This window comes from Candoia aspera, chromosome 1 (genome assembly GCF_035149785.1).
Source record: "Candoia aspera isolate rCanAsp1 chromosome 1, rCanAsp1.hap2, whole genome shotgun sequence".
NCBI classification, from domain to species: Eukaryota; Metazoa; Chordata; class Lepidosauria; order Squamata; family Boidae; genus Candoia; species Candoia aspera.
This window is the reverse complement of record NC_086153.1, coordinates 198,184,789-198,207,194: the sequence shown is the minus strand read 5'-3', so window position 1 is coordinate 198,207,194 and position 22,406 is coordinate 198,184,789. Positions and strand designations below refer to the sequence as shown.

At 39.7% G+C, this 22,406-nt stretch overlaps 1 protein-coding gene across 3 annotated transcripts in view; it reads right to left on the bottom strand.

Annotated features, from left to right (window-relative positions):
* Nucleotides 1-588: 588 nt before the first annotated feature.
* IFIH1 (interferon induced with helicase C domain 1) overlaps nt 589-22,406 on the bottom strand; it is a 40,441-nt gene continuing 18,623 nt past the window's right edge. For 2 of the 3 annotated variants that reach the window (XM_063318290.1, XM_063318291.1), the window contains 12 exons: nt 20,607-20,830; nt 18,812-19,019; nt 16,632-16,849; nt 14,507-14,623; nt 9,735-9,858; nt 9,396-9,635; nt 6,354-6,610; nt 4,933-5,082; nt 3,316-3,477; nt 2,495-2,685; nt 1,805-1,898; nt 589-1,611 (listed from right to left, as the gene is read on the bottom strand). In XM_063318290.1, the coding sequence (XP_063174360.1) occupies nt 1,426-1,611; nt 1,805-1,898; nt 2,495-2,685; nt 3,316-3,477; nt 4,933-5,082; nt 6,354-6,610; nt 9,396-9,635; nt 9,735-9,858; nt 14,507-14,623; nt 16,632-16,849; nt 18,812-19,019; nt 20,607-20,830 (2,171 nt within the window). In that variant the 3' untranslated portion in view covers nt 589-1,425. The remainder of the gene's footprint in view (nt 1,612-1,804; nt 1,899-2,494; nt 2,686-3,315; nt 3,478-4,932; nt 5,083-6,353; nt 6,611-9,395; nt 9,636-9,734; nt 9,859-14,506; nt 14,624-16,631; nt 16,850-18,811; nt 19,020-20,606; nt 20,831-22,406) is intronic. The other variant, XM_063318292.1, reaches the window with a different exon arrangement.

Here is a 22,406-nt window from a genome sequence, read left to right as displayed (position 1 = left end):
GATACAAATGGAATATATATTTTTGGTAACTGCAAAACTGCATTAAAAAAAATAATGAACAGTTCCTTTGGCTGCAAAGAAGGAATTGTGCAGTATACTCCTCTACCCTGATTATAGAGAACAGAAATGGACTAATAAAAGAATAATTCTGGAAAAGCTATAGCTAAGGTGACTGAACTGAAATAACTAATTAGCTGGTCTTTTAAAAAGCAGTAGCAAAAAGAAACTTTTGAGTGAGACAAGCTTCATCAGTTGGGCTGTGCAATCCTTCAGATCCCAAAAAGGAGCTTCACAGCCCAAGGAGAAAGAAATGTAGCATCTATCCGATATAGCAGCAGCTGCATCTTACAGCAGCAGCTGCATCTTCTTCCAGGATCACACAACAACCTTCTGCAGCTGCCAGAAAAGACAACATTTGCACCCCCATTATGTTCCAAAGCCAAATCCTTTTTTTGCCTTCAGATCCAAAGCTCTCCAGAACCCTGTTCATCAGTACTTGCCTGATGAATGAGTTAGCACCATATAAGTAAATCAATAAATAAAAGCCACATCAGAGAACAAACAGCATGGAAAACACAGAGGAAGCAGTGTTACTTGAATTCTTTATAAAAATGGCAAAGGTGGAAGCAACACAGACTTGTATCAGAATCCATGAACATGCCAGATACTTTTATTTTCAGCTCACTTCTTTATAGGATTATTAAGAACAAATTTACTTATTGTGCTGGACTTTTTAATGTAGTCATTTCAGTCACCTAAAATGTTCATCTAGGGAAAGCAAGGATATGGGATGGAGCTAAAACAGTCTACCATCAACCCAAAGAGAACTAAAGAATCACTTAAACTTTTTTTCATGTAGTATGGAAATCAAACTTCAAATTGCCAAGTACTTGAAATAGTGAAACATCTAAGTGAAATGCAAATATACTGTAAGTATTCTACTTTATTAGAATCAGACCACAGTAAAACAGTCTTTTTGCATAAATTTAATCCAAAACAGATATAGAAATTGTATAATTCTACAAGAATTTTCCTAAAGTATCAGCTGCATGCTAAGTAATAAAAGAATTGGTATTTTTAAAACATTATTTTTCTGATCTTTTATGCAGTTTAATGAAATAGTTCTACACTGGCATGGCCCTTTTGTCCACTGCAGAAAATCCCATTAAGGTAAAAGGCAAATTCCCACACTGAATCATTTTACATCCTGGTTAGAGATGCAGCACTTGAAGCTACTTTTTCCTTTTCACATAGTGACTTAGATCTGAACTGCCTCTGAACATACAGAATCCAGAATATGAAAAAATGGCAAGTTTTTGCACAATATACACAGTCATTCAGACATAAGAAAACAGCTTCTTTGATTTTGTCTTTGGGAATCTGAGGGGAAAAAAGCTCATCTGTCTTTAGAGTCTCTTGGCCTTCTTAATCTTCTTCACTAGAAATATAATGATCTGCATAACTGAAAGGTGGAAACTTAATGGCCAACTCTCTCCATTTTTTGTATATTTTCTTTGAGATGCATTTCTTATCTTTGAAACAGACCACAAAATTTTTTATTTTTAAGCAAGGTAGATCAAGACCTTTGTATACCATCATAGTTCCCCAAATCTGGAAAAAAGCAAAAGAATATTAGGAATATACTAACACAAGAATCTATTGTTGCTGAACCCCATTCCCATGACCACCGGCATCATAACCAAAAGTGAGGGAGTTGGGAGATGTGACTCAGCAGTATTTGGAGGATCCCACCCAGGACTAACCCAAAGATACCCAAATTAACCAATCCATACTAGGTACTCACCTGACCACACATTTTACAGATAATGTCCCCATTTGTTTGATAATCTGCTTCTTTTGCTTGCAGTGTCTTATTTTCGCTTACAATATAAAGCTCCCTGAAGTGTAAATGGAACAATTTATTTTTTGAAAAGGAAGAAGTTGTGACTCATTGTCCTTATAGGCAGAAAGGGGGTCATCTCAGCAGATAAGCAGCATTAACACTTCCCGTAGATTCAAGCCTTTTCAGTGGACGATTCACCAAGTCCACAGCCCAGAAATCCTCACCCTTTTGCCAGTGGAATTTAGGTTTGTGGGATGTACCATGGTGTCCACTAGAAATTCTCTAATCAGAGGCAGGTATAAAATGGAGGTATAAAAAACTGAACTGGGTGAGGGGCAACGGTGTTAAATATTGACTACATCCCCCGAGACACCGCACCAGATATTCCAACACAAGCTTGTATCCACTTGTTTGGAATATCCAGTGCTACCAAACTACTTTGGTTTTTGTTGTTCATATCTCTGCATGCTCAAAGTAGTCAGTACAGGTAGTCCTTGACTTATGACCATTCGTTTAGCAACTGTTTAAAGTTGCGACAGTGCTGAATGAAGGAACTTACAACCGTTTTTTTAAAAAAAGCTCTAGGCTGTGCAATCAAAACAGACACCTTGATGGTAACACAAGCACAGAGGTGGACATTAGAACACTTACGCAAATTCTTTTTTGACATTGACATGATGCATATCTAAAATAACTTGAATGTCTTCTCCTGAACATTTTGGTTCTTTGCAGTTTTTGCAGTGGAACGTTATCAGGGAGAGGTCCTCCTTGTATTGTTTACACTGTTTTTTCTTTGCCTTCAGTTTCATCTCCATGTAGCTTTGCAACTGAAGCTCTTTAATCTAACAATGGAACGAACAGAACTAGGAAATAACTCCAAACTAAAATTTCATATAATCCATGAAAATTCATATTGGAAAATGATTTGGAATAATTTGAAAATTATTTGGCTTTTTCATGCCTACTGAGTAATTGCCTAAGTACTGAACATCTTTATTACTTGCATTACAAATACAGGTAGTCGTTGCTTAATGACTCTAATTGGGACCGGCAACTGTGCCGCTAAGTGAAGCGGTCGCTAAGTGGGAAATCACGTGATCACGACTGTGCTTTCCAGCTGGAAAGAGACAAGACCACTCAGTTTCACACCTTCAGCTTTTGTTTGCCTCCTAACCACTCCCCCGCCCTTTGGGATGCTCGAGTGCCTGCTTACTGTCTTGTACACGTTGAAAGCAATGCGATCGTACTGGCACCCAGGGCTGGGAGAATTCATTTGAGAAGAGCTGTAGCATGCATTATAAAGCAGCAAGATGGAGCTCTTTAGAGGTGTCAATAGTCTACCTCTGAATAAATAAGTAGCTCACATGCTCTTTAGGGCAAACGAGTTTTCAAAAGTAAGTATCAGCAAGCAAAGAATCAGAAAATAAGTCTTTTTACAACCAAAGTGCCCCCAACAATGGTGTGAGCCTTACCTTATGTAAATATTCTTCACGTGGCATCTCTTGGACACGCCTAATGGCTCGGTGCATCATTTGCTCACGAAACATATTGACATTTTCACGTTCAGCAGCTCCTGTTCCATTTGAAGCCACAAGCACATAGGTGCTTTCCTCAGCTCGAGCTCTTCCACGAGCCTGGAAGAAACAAGAAGCTAAGATAAAATACAGACAATGAACTCACCTGTAGGAGTTGGGTTTTTTTTCCTCTTTCTGTTGAGGGGCTAAAGAGTTTTGCTGGACTATGAATCTTGATTCCAGTATTTGTCATACGCTTTCAGGAAGCCCACTAGCAACCCATCAAGAGAACAGAAGGCATCCTCCAGTAGTTGGCAAATACAGGCTTAATGAATTAGATTTAGCTATTGTTGCTAATAATTACAGACAGTCCTATCTTGTAAAATTCCTTTAAACAGCAGTTGAAATATAGGGTGGAAGGAAAATTCAGATAAAATGGAGAGAGTTGCCTGTTTCTCCTGTGCCATACTAATGATGAGATCAACTTGCTATTTGTCCCAGCTGCAAAAATATACATGTGCATATATCTTTATGGAATGCAGAGCATAAGTCCAAATATATAATATCAGGGCACTTGAGATAGGCACCCTGCCTTATTGACAGAATGCAGTTTTTAATGCTTTTTATGCCACTGTTGAGAGCCACTTTGGTGTTGTGATTAAGGCAGCAGGCTAGAAACCAGGAGACTGTGAGTTCTGGTTCTGCCTTGGGCACAAAGCCAGCTGGGTCACCTTGGGCCGGCCAGTCTCTCTCGGCCCCAGGAAGAAGGCAATGGTAAACCATTGCCAAAAAGGCTCTGAAAAACCTTGTCAAGAAAACTGCAGGGACTAGTCTAGTCAGTTGCCAGGAGTTAACACTGACTCAAAGGCACACTCACAAAAAAGCCACTGTTACAATGCCAATGTTTTGTATTACCTTATTTTCATAAATAAAACAAGCAAAAAAATCTACTGCAGTGTGGAAAATAATCAGGCACTGCATGGGAACAGTGAGGCAAAGCAAGACTTCCTTGGGCATCAAAGACAGTTCTTGGTCCCATCACACCACTACATTGGTTCCAGACTACACCCTTGCCATTCAAAGCTCTGGCAAAGTTTCTGAAGCAAAACCACTTCTATGGCAAAATGGAAGCACGAGTTGTTTTGCGTTCCCAGATTAGCACGTGTGACAGCACACTCCCCCAAGGGGTGCTAACAGAATTCAAGCCTGGGAAACACAAAGGATTTACAGAAGTATATAAAGACATATAAACACCCCCCCCCCCAAAAAAAACTTTCTTAAATGTATTTCTTAAATAGCTTAGTCAAGATAAAACATGCTCATTCAGTACCCAAAGAATGCAAGGCATCTATGGAAAAAGTAAGTTGAGAAAGGAGAAATGGAATGGAGCATTATGGAAGAAGGCATAAAGGAATGGCTGCAGAGCTGTTTTTGTTGTAGGTTGTCTTGGATTGCCTAATAACAACTCAGAAACCATTTATCCATCATCACACAGACTTCAAGATCAGACTGTAATCTGATTGCCTGATAGGCTTCAGGGAGAAAAAGGAACAGCGGGGTGGGCCGGAACATTACCTGCATCATTGCTATTTCATTGGTGACAAGGCCATAGCGTATAACAATGTTGCACTCCGGGATATCCAAGCCTTCCTCTGCTACGGTAGTAGCAATTAGTAGGTTGATCTTACCAGTACGGAACTTCCCAATGATATCCTTCTGTTCATTCTGTAGAAACGTATCATTGTCAAATTCATAAATGGAGCAACAGCACGTTCAGCTTCTCTTACAACCTGAATAATTCACGAAGTGTTTGTCCTCAGGTCTCAACGGTTATGAGTTATGTTTTGAACTTAAGCATAACAAAGCAATTTTTTTAAGTTCTATACTGAACTTGCCACAGCAGGGTGAGTAAATTCAATTAAGGCGATTCCCTCTTTCCAACATGTCCAGATTACCCAAATACAGTAGAGTTGTATCTCTGACAAATATAAATTCTACCTGATTGCATCCGTCCATGTCAATGGGCTGTCACAGCTATAACCTTTCTTAGTTTCTGGAAATCAGTTCTTAAGTATTTTAGCAAGGAAGTGTCTATCACAGAAACACATGTAATATACACACATAGCATTTGATACAACAATTATCAGTGAATAAATACTCTACCTCTGAAATTGGATAGGAAATGTAGGGGGCACTGTAAGTCATATGAAGAATCTGGCAAGACACCCTGACTTCACGTCTGACCTCCCATGTAATAGCTGTTGGCTGTGCTCGGTTTGGCATGGTTCAGGCATACCATACCTTGGCCTCTTTTACATCCAAGGGCAGTGCACGCCTTGTCCCCACAAACCCACAGGCACTTCAGAAGCGGCTCTAGAAAATTCACTGAAAGGCAGTTTGATGATGTTTCCTCTGGAGCTGTAGGGCAAACTGTTTCTCGTTGGTTAGAACTCTTGCCTTGTTTCACTTCCTAGCACTTCTGTCCCACTTCCTGAAGTAAAAGTGTCATAGATTCTTGCTGCCAGACCCCCCTTTTTGGGAGGGATTGGGCATGTGGTTTTGCAGCTACACTTTCCCACCATCCCTTTTATTTCCTTTGCTGCAAAAGCAGTACATCCCACTGACAGTCATAGGAATTGGAAAGCAGGATGACTTTTTGACATCAGAATGACTTGTATTTTCCCACTATTTTTCCAAGACATTCAGTGTGATGTTTGCCTGTTTTTAGGTATGGTAAAATTAATGCACTTTACTGTTTTTAGAAGACTAAACAAGAAATGAATTTGAAGTTAATCTTGAAATAATTTATCACAGAAGACGTACATATTTAGGCATATTATAATTAACTTCCTGAATATTATTCAAATATTGATTAAACCTAACGGGAAGGTGAGAAAAATATAGGAACTCAGATTAAAAATCCTTAGAAGAATCTTAAGTCTACACAACTGAAAGGTAAAGAAAATCTGGCAATAAGCTTTACATGTTTGTTTTACCTGAGTCATAGGCTTAAATTCACTATTATGTCCTGCACCAATGAGGTAGTGAGCCTTCACTCCAACTTCTTCAAATTTGGGATTATCGTTTATCCACCGATAGATAGCAAATACACTTTGACGAGTCTTTGAGAAAATAATTCCCCTTGGTTGATTGGTTTTTGTGAATTGTTGCATTAAAGTTGTGCGCAACTTTGTTAATTTTTCATTTTCGTATTGTAGTTTTTCAGCTAGCTCTTCCAAGTCCCTTTGTCTGGCTTTAAGAACAGATGTAAATGAACAAAGTATTTAAGTAATTCAGTAAAAGTTTTAAAAGAATTAGAATATATTGTCATTATTAGCCATGCTGGCTGACATTTACATTATTATATGACATTAACTGTAGTCCAAAATATCTGAAGGTATTGGCGGATCATGTTCAAAAAGACCATTCATCATCCATTTTGGTGTTGTGCATACCAGCCAGCTAGCCCTGCATACTAGCTTTCCCAGAAAAGGAAGGTTGAGATAGGCTGTTTGCTAATTATTCACAACTCCTGTGCAGTTTGCTGGGCAAAATCTTAACTTAAGCACAAAACACAGAAAGTAAATTTTGGCAGAAGGCCTGAAGGCATCAACTTGGGTCAAGGTGAAAAACACTTCAGGGACAGCCACTATTTTAACATCGCAAAAATATTTTTTTCACAGCTATCTCTGCATGCAGACATAGCAAGGAGTATTCTTACAGGAGACTCCCTCAGGCAAATACAGTGCTGCAAGTTCATACATGAAATCTACCAACCCCAAAACAGGAAGGGGTGACCACAGACAGAATGTAACTCTCTCTCTCTCTCTACACACACCCGTCCCCCAGCCAGAAGAGGTATACTGTTAGACCTTAACCTGAGAAAGGGTATCAGGTTTCTTACCTCTAGTGTACTTCAATTATAATACATCACAGAATAACACTCATTATGTTGTATCACACGATACAGGTATTAATACAGGTAGTCCTCATTTACCAACAGTAATTGGGACCGGTAACTCTGTCACTAAGTGACACAACCTTGAGACACAATGTCACATGACCACACTGATTTACAACAGCAGTTGCAGCAACCCCGGTTGCTGTCATTAGGTGAATCCTGTGTGGTCACATCCTACAGTCATGTGATTGTCATTTGCAGCCTCCTACCGGCTTCCCCATCAACTTTGCTTGTCGGAAGCCAGCAGTGAAAGTCGCAAATGGCGATCCTGTGTCTGCAGGGCACTGCAATGTTCTAATTCCAAGCCTGTTGTTGAGTGCCTGAATTGTGATCACGTGACAGTGATTCAGGCTGTGATGGCCGCAACTACAAGGACCTATTTTAAGTACCGCTCATTCAGCGCCGTCATAAGTTTAAATGGTCACTGAATGAGTGGTCATTCAGCAAGGACTACCTGTAGTGTAATCTAGTCTAGTCATATTGTAAAATGATCTGAGTGTGTTCATGGAACACAGTAAGGGAATGGGAATGTATACTTAGTTTAGGTTGGCATTTCATGAAAGCTAATTCTGGTTTCTATAGCACTGTCATGAGCACTGATGGTGAGCAGGAGGGGCCCCTATCCAGGGGGGAATACGCATGCATTTTCCCCCCTGGATAGGGGCCCCCTCCTGCTCACCATCAGTACTCATGACAAGCACTAAACTTAAAAATAAAACACCCGTCCATCCACCTGGCATACACAAACTTTTTCCAAGTTCTTGGAAAACAGCATTATGTTTGGACATATGGGACTGACAGAGCTCACAACATCCCAACGGACTACAGCATGGTGTTGTAGAGCATGGCGGAAGCCGTGAGGTAAAAGACTGGATGTCTGAAACTGTAATAGGCTGTGAGAATAACCTTGGGAGACAGGAAGAGGGACAGCAGCCTAGACAATGGTCAGACAAGAGACAGCTCATAGAAGGAATGGGGGCCTGGAAAGGGTCTCAGAAGGGACCCTCCCTAGTTCTCTGGAAAGCAAAGGCAGGGGAGGGGAGAGGCACTTTCAGACTCACAAGATTCTGTTACTGTAACCTTACAATGAACGTAGTGTTAGTACGCATGGTTTGGTTTCTTGTCTGGGCTACCTCAAAGGGCTGACATCAACCTGGGAGCCACGCAGATCTTTGAGATTTCGTTTCAGAGGGCAGGTGCCATGACAGAGAAGGCATGCTTCCTGTGCCCTGACAGATGCATTGTTTAACTGAGGGGATCCAGAGCATGCTGACTCGGCAGACTCTTTACTGGAAGGGCAGAAACTACAGGAGACAGGCTGTCCCTCAAATAACAAGGGCCTATGCCACATAGGGCTTTATAGGTAATAACCAGCAACTTGAATTGCACCTGGAAGCATACTGGTAACCAATACAGCTTACACAGCAGGGATTGATGAAGGCTCTGTTGTATGGACATGTGCTCAGCAAACAGTAGTCGAGTACACTGTCACTGTAAGCAGGCCGTGTAGAACCTAACTCTTGGGTTCCTATCTGCTTGCACAGGGAGCCCTTGGTTTACAGTTATGATTAATAACTTTATTTATTTAATAACTTCATTCTTTATTTTTTATTTCTATTTATAGTATTTTTTACTGTATTTTACTTTTTGTATTATTGTGATGGTTTTAATCGATGGTTGTAAACTGCCCAGAGGCCTCCGGCGGGAGGAGATGGGCAGGGATAAATTAGATAGATAGATAGATAGATAGATAGATAGATAGATAGATAGATAGATAGATAGATAGATAGATAGATAGATAGATAGATCTGGCTAGTAGCCTTGAGAATAATGAAGCAGCTTGCCTAAATCTCTATCCACAGAACTTTCTAAAGTATTCCTCCCTGAATTTCAGCTGGGTGAGAAATTTTATAAACATCAATGAAAAATGTAGGTGAAATGTGATCAAGCCACTTGTTATTGAGCAGCCTACTTAATGACCCAGCTACAAGGAACAGCCAAATTTTGCTTCTCATTTTAATGGTGTACACTGATTTGTAGAAGTGTAGACAGGAAGTCTCAGATGTCTCATGCTTACCATAAAATAAATCTATAAGAAATGTATCTGTTTCATCTGGTTGTGAGACTATGAGTTTATCTTCATCATCTTCATTTTCTTCCATCACTGCCATCTTTCTACTCCTTTCTTCCTCATAAAAGTTCTTGAGATGGTTATAGGCATCAATCATTCGAATAGCTTCATTAATCAGCAAGGCATCATTGTATTTCTTCAGGTGTTCTGCACATACCCTCTCTTTGCGAGTTCCTTCCTTGGCAGCTAGGAAAAAGAACAAGCACTGGGAAAACTAGCAAACAAAGGTCTAGGAGAACTGTGGCCATCTGTAGTGGCAATGTATTCATCAAATGTAAGCATTACCTTTCTTTTCCTCCTGAATTACCCACTGTTCATAGGTCTGTGATCCAAACTCAGCATTTGGGTTGAACTGGCAATAACCTTGAATCTCAGTCATAATGTTTACAAGTTCCTCTCTAAACGGATCCTAAAATGAAAACCATAACATTTGTTAACAATCACAGGATTGGAAGGGACTTCCGAAATCTTCTGGTCCAAACCCCCTGCTCAGGGCAGAAATCCTCACGCCATCCCCTTATGCCTAACTTTTGCTAGAAAAACCTCCAGTTGAATGGATATTCAGGCAAAATCAACAGTATTTCTTATCATTAAGGAAAACACTAGAAACACTGTATCACAGCAAACTAATTAATCAACTGTATGCATACATAATTGCAACTAATGAAATTTGAAAAAAGAAATGAAAATATCTTACATTTCAGAATGATCAATATTAAAAATGAACCTTAGCTAGTTGAGGGGCAACAATCTCCAGCCCCAGAGTCAAATATGACCCTTGAAGAACGTGAACACAGTCAAACACAACAGGCTGGAGGAAGGGAAATCTTGTGTATGTTGTGGGGAGGGGGCAGTTAACTGAAATGCTAGTGTTAACTAACGATAATTGCTCAAATTCCTCTATGATTAAAAACCAGGTAATAACCACAATACATTGTGCTCAATCCAGAATGGTTCTGATAGAGTTCTCTGCTAATACTGAGGGAAGGTGGCAGGAGGACCATTTGCTCTTATTCCCCTATGTTCCTATGTGCAACCTTTCACATGTCTGGGTTTGTCTTTTTTGCACTGGGGGTGCAAGGAAGAACCAAGCAGAAACCTTTGTTTTTATCTCTATCTCTGTATCATTTCATTAAGTTTTAAACAGGAAGATAAAAACTAATACAAACTAGTATAAAGTAAGAAAAAGAAAAAAAAAGAAAAAAAGCTAAAAGTGCAAGAAAGGAAAAAAAGGAAAAGAGAAATAGAAAAGAAAGGAAAAAAAACACAAAGAAGTGGCTTCTGATCTTCCGAACTTTATAGCAGTTTTAAGTACAATTATAAATTTACCTCTTACTCTTAAGTTTACAATATGACTCTCTTCTTTCTGTCAGCTATCCTGTCTAATCATCAAAACTGTAAATTGTAAGTTCATTTTTTTCTGTTCTATGCAAAAAGTCCATAAGGGGTGGCGCTGCGGGTTAAACCGCTGAGCTGTCGATCGGAAGGTCGGCGGTTCGAAACCGCGCGGCGCGGTGAGCTCCCGTTGCTCGTCCCAGCTCCTGCACACCAAGCAGTTCGAAAACATGCAAATGTGAGTAGATTAATTGGTACCGCTTCGGCGGGAAGGTAATGGCGTTCCGTGAGTCATGCTGGCCACATGACCCGGAAGTGTCCTATGGACAACGCCGGCTCCAAGGCTTTGAAACGGAGATGAGCACCGCCCCCTAGAGTCGGACACGACTGGACTTTACGTCAAGGGAAACCTTTACCTTTTACTATGCAAAAAGTCCATAAGGGGTTATTACAGTATCTCCCTCTTGTAATTTCAATACAATTTTCTTTTTCTTTTCGTAATTTATATGCCTGCCACTTCCCTGGTTTGTTTAGAAACTCAATTTTTTTGTTTTGTTTTACATAGCCCATTTTTATTTCCATTTCTCTTACTCTTAACATAGATAACTGTCATTGTGAAAGCTTAATTTGTTGAGAAATATTTATCTTCTCTGGAAATTTCTTTAATTCTTCTTCTTTTCTCTTTATCTTATCCAAGTTTTCCATGCATTTTCTCTTGACTCTTTGTCTTATCCAAAAGTTTTCCATGTGTTTTCTCTTGACTTTTCTTTTTGAAATCACTGTTATGTTGTATAAAATAACCTCTAATAAAAGCTTGACTTGCATCCCAAACCATTCAAAACCTTTATCTAAATTATTAGATAAATTAGATATTAGATATAAACCAGATAAATAGATCTAATTAGATAATTAGATTAGATATAAATTAGATATAAATTATCAGTACTTTTATCTAAATTATTTTCAAAAAAATTCTTTTAACTTCTTTTTACAATCCTCCACTATTGCTTCTTTCTGTAGCAACATTTTGTTTAGTCTCCATCTAAAAGAACTAGATTTCCTTTTATAAACCAAACTCACAGGATTAGGATACGAAAAAGTCTTTAGTAGTATCTCTACTTTAGAAGCTTTAGCAGCCAAATTCTTTGAAATCCAAATCATGTCTACTACAATAAGAAATCCTGGACAATGCCTCTTTATGGGATTTACAAGGTAGGCTGGTAAAAGCTTTGAAGACTCCTTTTAAATGCCAAAGAGTGATGAAAGATCAACTCCTGTGATGCCACATGAATGATTTAAAGGTCAAGACTGTGCAGAGCAAAAAGAAGGAATATAAAGTTGGACTATTTGACCAGGGATAAACTATTTGTTTGATATTTCGGGTAACTCCTAATGGACTTTTTGCTGAACTAGGATTGAAAAGATGATGATTCCTGGAATGAGTATTGATAAAAGTTAGGCTATGGGGAGAAGAGATTATTTTTAATTTGTAACTTTAAAAGAGGGTAAAAAGTTAGTATATTAGCTTATGCTTGGTGTGATGAAGGTTGGAAGCCATTTCTTTATTATTGTCTTTGATGTCTTTTTCTTTTCTTTTCTCTATTTTTTTTCTTTTGCCTTTACCTTCTGAACTTTTATTTTTTTTCCTTCTAGTTTAGTTTGTATTAGTTTTTCTGAAATGAATTCTTCACCCAAATTTCTATAAATGAAATACTTCATGTCCTTTTTTCTAATATGTGTCTCTTGTAGGCAAATTATATCTTAATTTTTTTTCAAATAATGAAAAAGAAATTCTCTTTTGAGGAGCATTTGCTCCATTTATATTCCACATTAAGCATTATTAATCCATAATCAAGCTAAAAATTTAGAAAAGTTGATACCCATAGTGCCTAGATCGGTATCATCCCTTTCAGTTTCCTGTTGCACCTGCTGAAGTTTTTGTGTAGTCTCATCTGACACCTCCATCTGAATCTCCTCCAATTCCTCTTTAATTTTTTCTAAAAATTCCCTTGCCTTCTGGACAGAATTCATTCGAAACCTCTGCTGTTTAGAAGTAAAAATCACACCTTCCAATTTATCCCACCAAAATGGAATCCTTTTTTGTTTTAATCTATCAATCAAAAAATAAGTATTTTCTCTTATGCAAAATTCTAATAGGAATTTCTTCAAGAATACATCTGTATTATCAATCTTCAGTCTTGTATTAAAATCCTGCTGCAAAACTTGATCTTGTGTCTTCTTCCTGACAAAGCGTACCAAGACATCCCTTGGAACATTTCTTATTCTCGCACATCTTGTATTTATTCTGTATCCTTTATCGATTTCTACCTCTGTGTCCTCCTCCTCCCAGTCCAAAAGATTTGCTGAAGCTTTAATAATCTTTTCTCTAATATCTTTCTCAGAATCCTCTGGGATTGCTCTAAAACTCAAACAAAATTCCTTCTTTCTTAATTCCAATCGTGAGTTTTTACATCTCCAGACACTTGTTTTACAGGGCTTTCCATCTTAACTTCTTCTTTCATCTACTCTTTTTGAAGTTTTTGATCCATTCTTTTTTTCAAAAGCTCAAGTGTCAGTGATTCAAGCTAACCTGTTGCCTAATTCCTCAAACACTTTCTGAAGTAAATCTGGTGTAATTCTTCTCTCTGCAGGTTGCTCTAGTGATCCTCTCCTTCCCTCTGCTGTTTTTGCTGCTTTTCTGCTGGCTGCCAGTATAATATTGTAATCTAAAAGTGGAAGTGTCACAATTGCAAGGGAAAGAGTAAAAGGCAAGCTTCCCCATCCCTTTTTGCTGTTTTGCCTTCCTGTGCCCTTAATACTTTCGCCTCAAATGGCACTCCACAGTTACAGTCAGTATCACAGTTTGGCTCATGGTAGCTTTATCTTTTGTTTTGTAGAACAAATTGTCTGCACTCTTTAATAACAACAAAAACATTCCCACGAAGGTCCAGTTCATTTGTCTATTTTAATTTCAATTTATTCAAAAGCACTTTCACCAAAAAATGATATTTCAGAATAACTATCCCCTTTATCTGTTTTAAACTTTCTTACATCTATTCCTTGTTAGGCTTTTTGCCAAAAGTTTTTATATCTTTGAAACCCTATTCCTTTTTTTTCTTTTTAATCCAGAAATAATGTTGACTCTCAAGTGGAATTCTCTTATCCTCCTGCTCAGAAAATCTCTCTTTAGCTGTAAATTAATTACATCAAAAGTGTTTAAGAAATGAGGCTTGTGAGAACCTTGTGTCCAGATAGACTGCATTACAGGTTTGAACTTGGTTGAAATCCCTTGACTCCCAGCCACTCAAATCATGAGTCCACTGCAAAAATCTCAGTTCCTGCAGTTTATTCAAGAAGAGCAGCTGTCTGTAGTACAAATGGGTGATCTCACAATCTCTCCTTTATCTGGAAAGACTGCTGGCCAGAATTCACCATCTGGCCACCGATCGCCACCGCAATGCCATCCCCGTTCCTTCAGGGACGTCTAGTCTACCATAAGTCCTCAACGGAAGCCCTCCCAACCAGGAACCTTCCTTGAGATTCTAGTTCCTTCCGTGAAGAGAAGGGGCATTTTCTTCTGTGAAAGAGTAAGCCTTGCTTCTAACATTTTTTATTCCTCTTGATTCCTAAGTTAGCATCTGTAGGTTTGTCTTTTAAAAAATAAGGAGTCATGCACAATGCTGTAGTTACATGATCATATAAAGCACAACAAAAATCCATACCTCCTTTTTGCCCTCTGCAATCTCAAACTTCTTAAGAGGTTCTTTTGCTTGATGTTGCAGTTGCAAGCTGTGTTCCTGAACAGTCATAATCTCATCTGCATCCAGGTTGGCACATATCTAGAGGAGGGGAGGTTATGTCAGTTATGGGACATGTAGGTCTGTGCAGTGCTTTGGGAATAACTAGAGTGCGGTCTTAAAGGTAAGTTCTCATTGCTTGCCAGTTCAGAAGCAGCTGAGGACTCTTCCTTAGGAGTGTCTCTTTGACTGTTTCCTGAGAGGGTTGCATTTAAGGCAGGCTAGCCTAGAAAGTAACATCTCCAGCAGCAGCACACCCAAAGGATCACCTTAACTACTGTGAATGGCTTTGCTGTAGTTCTACTCTTGTCTCTCAAGTAGACTTCAGATGGTGTTGCTTGGTGACAGTTACTCCTCAAAAAGCAACCTATTATAAAGTGTCCTCTGGGGCTGATCATAAAATTTAAAGCTGGCTGCTATGAGTACACCAATGACATCCAGATCTAGTTCTCTGTGACATCTTCAGGAAATGGTATGTCTCTCCCCAACCCTGCCAAGTGGAGATCCTCTGCCTTCCCTGCTCCTCTCCCTTTTGCCACCTCTTCCCTTAAGCCGTGCTTGCTGGACAGCACCATCACCAGCCCTGAGAACAGCAGAAGCAGGAGGTCACGGGTGGTTAGCTGTGGCTGCTGCTGTTAGAATTATCCTCTCTCCAAAGTAGCAAGCACACACTTTGGGAGTGTTTCTGGACCTGTATCTCCCTCTGGCTTCCAGACGGAGGGAACATCTAGATCACACCATTTTTTACCTCTGGCTGAGAAACCATAAGACTGTTCAGCTCTCTTATGATCCTGGAAAAGATGTGGCTTCCTTAAAAAGTTGCCAAGAGCTACTACATTCACATGCTTTGAAGCATACTTTTGGAAATGAGTCTGAAGTATGACAGAGCCCTATCATTTTGTGCGTCTTGCTGCCTTAAAGTTGTTAACATTTCTCCCTGGAAGTTGAACTCAACATCTTTTCTAATTAAGTGTTTATTTCCTCAGTTGATTAATAACCCAGGCATAAAGAAACACATGTCTGTGTTTCTCTTTTTTGCCCCCTCCCTGCCCACAATAAAGGTTTTATGGTGGACTGAAGCTTTGAATGATCTAAAATTTCCTCATCCTTTAACTTCCTCATCCCCAGCTTGTTTTTTTTAAATTCCCCCCATCTTTCCCTTTGCAAATTGGCAAATCATTTTAAAATTTTTTTACAAAGATAAAATAACTTTTAAAAGCATTCCAACTCTATGCTGCATATTATTGGGCAGGAAAAACATTCTCACACATTAGCTACTTTTTTCATCTCACTCCTTTCTTACAATTCTCTCTCCCTTTTCTTACACAATAGAATTCAAGGTGGCTTAGATCAGTGTTTCTAAGAAACTCAGATGAATCCCCCAAGACTTTTCTCATGGCACCTAACCCTAATGCGAATATACTCACTTCAGATCATGCCTTGCGACTTTGTAAGAACAGAATCCTGAATAAAGAGATGCCAAGCTGTTTTTTTTTTTTAGTGACACACTTTTGTTGTACACCATATGAATCACTGTCTCATTTGCTGCTCTTCTGGAGAAGGTAGGAATTTAAAATTATTCCTAAAATTACTTCTAAAATCGTATTCACTTTGCTTGCATTTAGAGTGGATGGTGGCTGGGTTCATGCCTTGCTAAGCCCTGATTTATTTTGATTACAGTTTGTTAAGAAAGCCACAATGTCTGGATTCATGCATCACACTAAATTATGAATCCCGATTTACAAACTTCCATGGCTGCCAAGCCCAAACAGTGCACTACATGCATCCTTGAGCTCCAGGAGGAAAGGTGGGATATCAGTCTGATAAAGAAATAAAACTACATATATTATTGCTTATTGCACTATGCAAGTCCAATCAATCTCTAGCAGCTTTGGTAACAGCTCCTTAGAGGTGTTGTCTGATTTCCTCCGTGGCTGTAAATTCCCCTGCTCCAAGCCTCATTACTAGCAAGGTCTCAAACTTTAAAACCAGCAATAAAGTTTCCGCTTGTAGAGTATTTGCCACTTTTTTATGCTCATGCATAACTTACTGTTAGAATATGTTCCTCTGCTTTTGATTGATTCTTTGCACCTCCCACTCCAGGTGAAGCTGTTAGCCCCAGAACCTGAGGCTGAGGCACTGGTTGTTTTCCTTCTTTCTTTCGCTTCTCATTCTCCCTTTTTTCTTTTAAATAGTAACGCATTATATTGTTATAGACAGCTCCTTTCTGGGTATGATGACATTCATCAACGATGATCAAGGAGAACACTAGAAGACACATTGTGCAACTTGGTCAGAGTCCTTGTGCTCATATACACAATAGTAAAACAAACCACCTTGCTTTTGATCGCAGAATATCTGTTTCTTGCTTGCTTTTGAGCCACTTTATGGCTGGGTATTCAAAAGGTGGGATACACATCTAATATACATACATATAATAGCCTGATGCAAGCATAAACCTATACAGGAACAGAACTGAAACTGACTGAGATTGTGGGCAAGCAAATAATCCTCACCTCTCAATTTCTGCATGCTCCCTGCCTACTTACAGATCCTTTGCATGTTTAGTACGTAGAACTGCAAAGGAGTCTGTAAATGCATTTGGCCAGAGATGCTGTCAGAAGTCATGCAACTAGAGTATCTTCCTTACAAGGGGATTCCTGGTTACAGGAACTCTATATTCAGCCAAACCTTGTGTATAGTACCTTTGGAAAAAAAAATTGTACTGAAATCTAACAGACAGCATAGCACACTGGGACATTTTTCTTCTATCCAAGTAGGGCTATTGATTTGAACAGTCACTTATGACTGATATAAAAATATTTGACAGTATCATCAGGGAAGACCTTTCAGTCAGCAAAAACTTAAGCCAACTGGAAGTTATTTTAAGGTTCCTTCTAATTAGCCTCAGCCATGTCTTTGTTTAACCAGCAATTCTCTTGCACGAAGGAAGATGGAGAGAAGAGCATTTCTCATCAAGAAATGATCTGCAGAAAAAAACTAGCTGAATCTGCAACTATAGTTCCCAAGGCAGCATGGCTTTAGGCAAAGCAAGGAATTCCTGAAAAGTACTTTTGCTATAACATTTATCCACAAATACATAAATGGGAGATTGAGTCTTCCAGACCATCCCAAATTCTCAGTATATCTATCCCTTAATCCTTCCATATTTGAGTAGGCTGACAGATAGTCCTCATTTAGCAACTGCCTTGTTTAGCAACCATTCACAGTTACAACAGTGATGAAAAAGTAACTTTCCTCGCATCTGTGACCTTTGCAGGTCCGAAGGAAAGCTGAAGTAAGATAATAAGCATAGTTGCGGTTTCATTTAGTGACTGCTTTGCTTAACAAAGGAGTTCCCAGTCCCAATTGTGGTTGTTAAGCGAGGACTACCTGTAGTTCCATGGTAGGCTGGGGAATCTGTAGCCTAGTAGATGCAGTTGGAATGGGACCTCCTATCATTTTCAATCGTTTACCATGCTGCAGAACCACAGGTTCCTGATCCCTGGCTGAGAAATCAATGTTTTTTGTTGCACAACTAACAATTGTGTTGAAAGTAAAACAAAACATTGTGAATACGGTTCCCACAATTTCACTATTTGGAATACACTTTAGTCTCTTAGGTTGGCTGCCTTCAGGCTAGACCAGGGTCTCTGCTCGTGCCAGAAATCTTTTGCTCCTCTCTCAACAATTTGCACTGCGCAGGAGCAAACAGCCGCAAATGAAGGGAAATGTTTAGAAGGAAACTAATATGGATCCCTAATCTAGACTACAAACATTTTCTATGCTGGTGCCCAGTTTTGGCAATCCTTCACCAATAAAAGAGGCAGACTGGTCTAAGTGTGCTTTTGAAGAATAAAGGGATAAAGGATTGGCAACTTTTCATCTGGGACCATACTATTTTTGGTATTATTTTCAATCTCCAAGAGCCACAAGCATTATTTCTAGTTATACTGCGGGGGACAGGACCATTTTTTAAAGAATGTATTTGTTGGGAGGAGGTCTATATGCTCAAAAGATATGTTAAGCCCTGTGAAAGCTAATAGATGTATCCTTCACCTTTTGGGGGTCCTCCAAGCAGGAAATCATGCAACCTGAATTTTGATGATATGAATTAGTGGTTACTGGGGGAGGTCAAATAGGGACAAAGGTTCTATATGTGGACTGCAGCTTGCCCACTCCTGCTGTAATACATTTGGGGTTCGGATCCACAGAGACAACTATACATGCCTGATAACTGGACTCCTTCTTCATCTTCACCCACTTTCTCCAACGCATTCTCCAGAATCTTAGCCGTACAAATAATCACATCATAAATTCTAACTAGTTCAGAGAACGAAAATTTCAGCTGAGATGACCCACTCAGCCCAATTACTCGGTATGAATGCTTCAGATAGGGGCAAAATTCTTTCTCTAAATGTTGCTCTACCAGTGGCACCTGTAATTTGTTTTCCATGCAAAAAAACAGAAGAGGATATAATTAAACTCATGTTCATGACAATGGGCTTAGCCGAGGTTTTTCCCCACTCAGTTCTCCAGCAAGTATGGCCTTTGATTGGGGGACCCGAAATCCAATTCATCCAGAAGAAGCCAACATGAGAAAGGCTGCTTAAATAAAGTTCTGTGGTTATTATAACATTCACTTGTGCCTTCCTGCTAGATCAACAGATGGAAGCTGTGGCCAGAGGCACCTCTGCCCAGCTCTGGCTGGTGTACCAGCTGTGGCCTTAGCTGGGACCCGAGGACTTTACTTCAGTGGCTCATGCCCTCATCACCAGTATTTTGTTTGGACTAGTGCAACATACTCTACATGGGGCTGCCTCCACAGACAAACCCAGAAGCTTCAGTAGGTGACAAATGCAGTGGCCTGGTACTCACCAGCAGTAATTGGTGGGATCATATGTTGCCTTATTGAGGGTCCTACACTGACTCCTTATTAGCCTCCAAGTGCGATTCAAAATGCCGTTTTTAACTTAAAAGACCTGTAGGGCTCGGCCCCAAGTTATTTGCAGCACTGCTTTTCTCCGTGGGAGTCAGCCCAACCAATCTGATTCTGCTGGGGAAAGCAGCTGGTTGTTTCCCATTTTGGGAAGGTCAAGGGCTCCAAAGCTCAGAAACAATTTTCCATTGTAGGACTGGCCTCTGGAATGGCCTCCCACTGAAGGTTCATTTAGCTCTGGTGTTATTCATTTTCTAGGAGAAGAGAAAGACTGGACTCTTCTGGAGAGTGTTTGGAGTATGATGCCACTTAACTGTTGTTAGTGGACTTAGGTATCAGGCTTTTGGTATTACTACATGTCTTGTGCTTTATTTTGTTATATGCTGCCGAGAATTTCTTAGAATGCAGTGGGGTAGGAATTTGGTAAAGAAATACATATCCAGTAATTATGCCTGGTAAGAGGACATCAACACAAGTAGAAAAGTGCATGCAACCAGGACTCTTGCTTTTTTTCAAATTTCAGATCAACCACAGGGTTTTAGTTATACTTAAGCAAACGCAGGCAGAATTTCCTACATACTTTCTCTTTCCTTTGAGGAAAGGCCAGCACAAACAGCCGCCTCCCTCATTTACAGTATTTATGCACTTGGTTTCACTTAATACCTCATTAGGATTACCAAACCAACCAACAGTGGTTAGCAGTTCACACTGAAGCTCACTCTGGAAAATATACAGAGTAGATGGGTCATGGGGGCCTCTTCTGATCAGTATGGAGTCTGACCTTTTCAGAACTTCCAATTAGTTTATAATTCAATGAATCACAGAAATGATTTTGATTTTGTAAAATGTTGTAAGACTCTGCTTAGAGTCTTCTGAATGGGCAGCTATAATACATTTGATTAAATCAACAAATGAGGTCCAGGTAGGTCATATTGCTCATGGAAGATGAAAGCCTAGTAGTAAGAGCCATGCCTTCTACACTTGGGGACTTGGTCATTCATTCTGCTGACCTGAGCCCTGCTCTTCCATCTTGATGTTACCACGAATAACACCACTGCTGTTACCACTGATCACAGGATAATTTACCTTGTTGACAAGAACTATAACCTTTCCACACTCCTCTGCTTCTCTTTTTTTATCCAAGTGGTCTCTGGCAATGTAAACAGCAACTCGGGTCTTGCCGCTGCCTGTGGGGAGGCATATAATAATATTTTTCCCTTCCAAGGCTGGTTTGGCCACTTCAATCTGATAGTCTCTCAGACTCAGCTCTAGTTCAGGTGAAGATCTTTTGTCTCTACTTCCAACATAATCTGCAGATGAAAAAAAAAAGACAAATTAATCTCAATGAAAAAAGTATTATGATTTCCCTTTTGAAGTGTACTGTATTTCCATCTCCCCTGTAAGACAGATGCAACTGTAGTTCAGAATCTACTAACTTGGGGCCTCTCAGTCCCAGTGAGTTTTCTGTTTTCACGCGTTTATGACTGATTTTACTGTTTAGTGCTGTGCGTGCTTCAAAAATTGTTCAGAAGGGCTTCCAACTTCCTGCAATGCACACATGGCCCCTCTCTGCTATTCATCAAAGCATTCGATCTGTTGTCAGACCTAAGCACTTCTTTTCAAGTCCAAAGTAGTTCTTCCAGCATGATATCTTTGTGCTATTTTCAAAGCATGCACAACCCCGGTAGGAATCACTGATACAGCATGCAAATTGAAAAAAACAAAACTTAAAAGTAAATCTGTGTTAGTTACCTTAAGTTTGGTACATCTATGTATTGAATTTTTAAATGTGGCATACAGCACACAATGCACATTCTTGTGATTCGTTCTTTCCTTTAATTAGCAACTGCAAGCAAAGTTAAGAAGTTTGGTTTGGGGCATGGGAAATAATTTAGGCAGTAAAATTCTTCTTCCCACCCCTTTGCTAACAAGCACCAAGGAAAAGCATTAAACAGGCTTCATTTATATTCATCTAGCCACATGTTTAAAAGTTAACTCTCCCTCAGATATGTGACCAAGGGATTGTCTTTTGGCTCAAAGTGGGGACATATGCGTTGCTGCTTTTATATTCCAAGAGTGAAATAAGGGGCATTTATGCTGGCTGGCTTTCTTTCACTCTCATGTCTCCTGCTGGCTAGCGAAATGTGATCGGTCTTCTGCAGCTTTCCATTAAAGCCATCTGCAGTGGGTGGAGCCATCCCCCATCAAGCCTCTTCTTCCTTCACTGGGCCTTCTTCAGAACCACATGCACCTTCGCTTCAAGACTCTTGCCTTGAGCGCTCGTGGAATGGACACCAAGACTTCAACAATCAAAACTATCTGAAATCCATTTTGGTTTGCCAGCCATTACTCTGTTCCTCTCATTTGTCTTCTTTCTTTGAGTGTCCAGATTTCTTCTCCTTGCTAAGACAGCAGTAGCCCCCCCCCCCCGTCTCTTGCTTTTTGTATGGCAAAATATGCTCACCCTTTATTTTCAGAATCCACTATAGCTAAAAAGAACAACATGTCTGGCTCAGGGTATATGGGCTATGATAGCAAAGAGCCATGGATAACTGCATGCTGTTACTGCCGTGTTTCTCAACCTTGGCAACTTTAAGATGTGTGGACCTCAACTCCCAGAATTCCCCAGCCAGCATGGTTGGCTGGGGAATTCTGGGAGCCTTGGAAGTTGCCAAGGTTGAGAAACACTGTGTTACAGTATCCCAGTTATGTTCGTCATACTAAAGGGTGGACATTCCTGGCAGATTGGACACGGAAGCTAATTTTTATGGCAAAACTTAAAATGAAGAAACATTACTATAAAACTTCCTATTACCTATTATCCTCTTGTTAAAGATACTTCTTATATGGGTAGAAATTCTATGGAACATTTCAGCGTGAGACAAT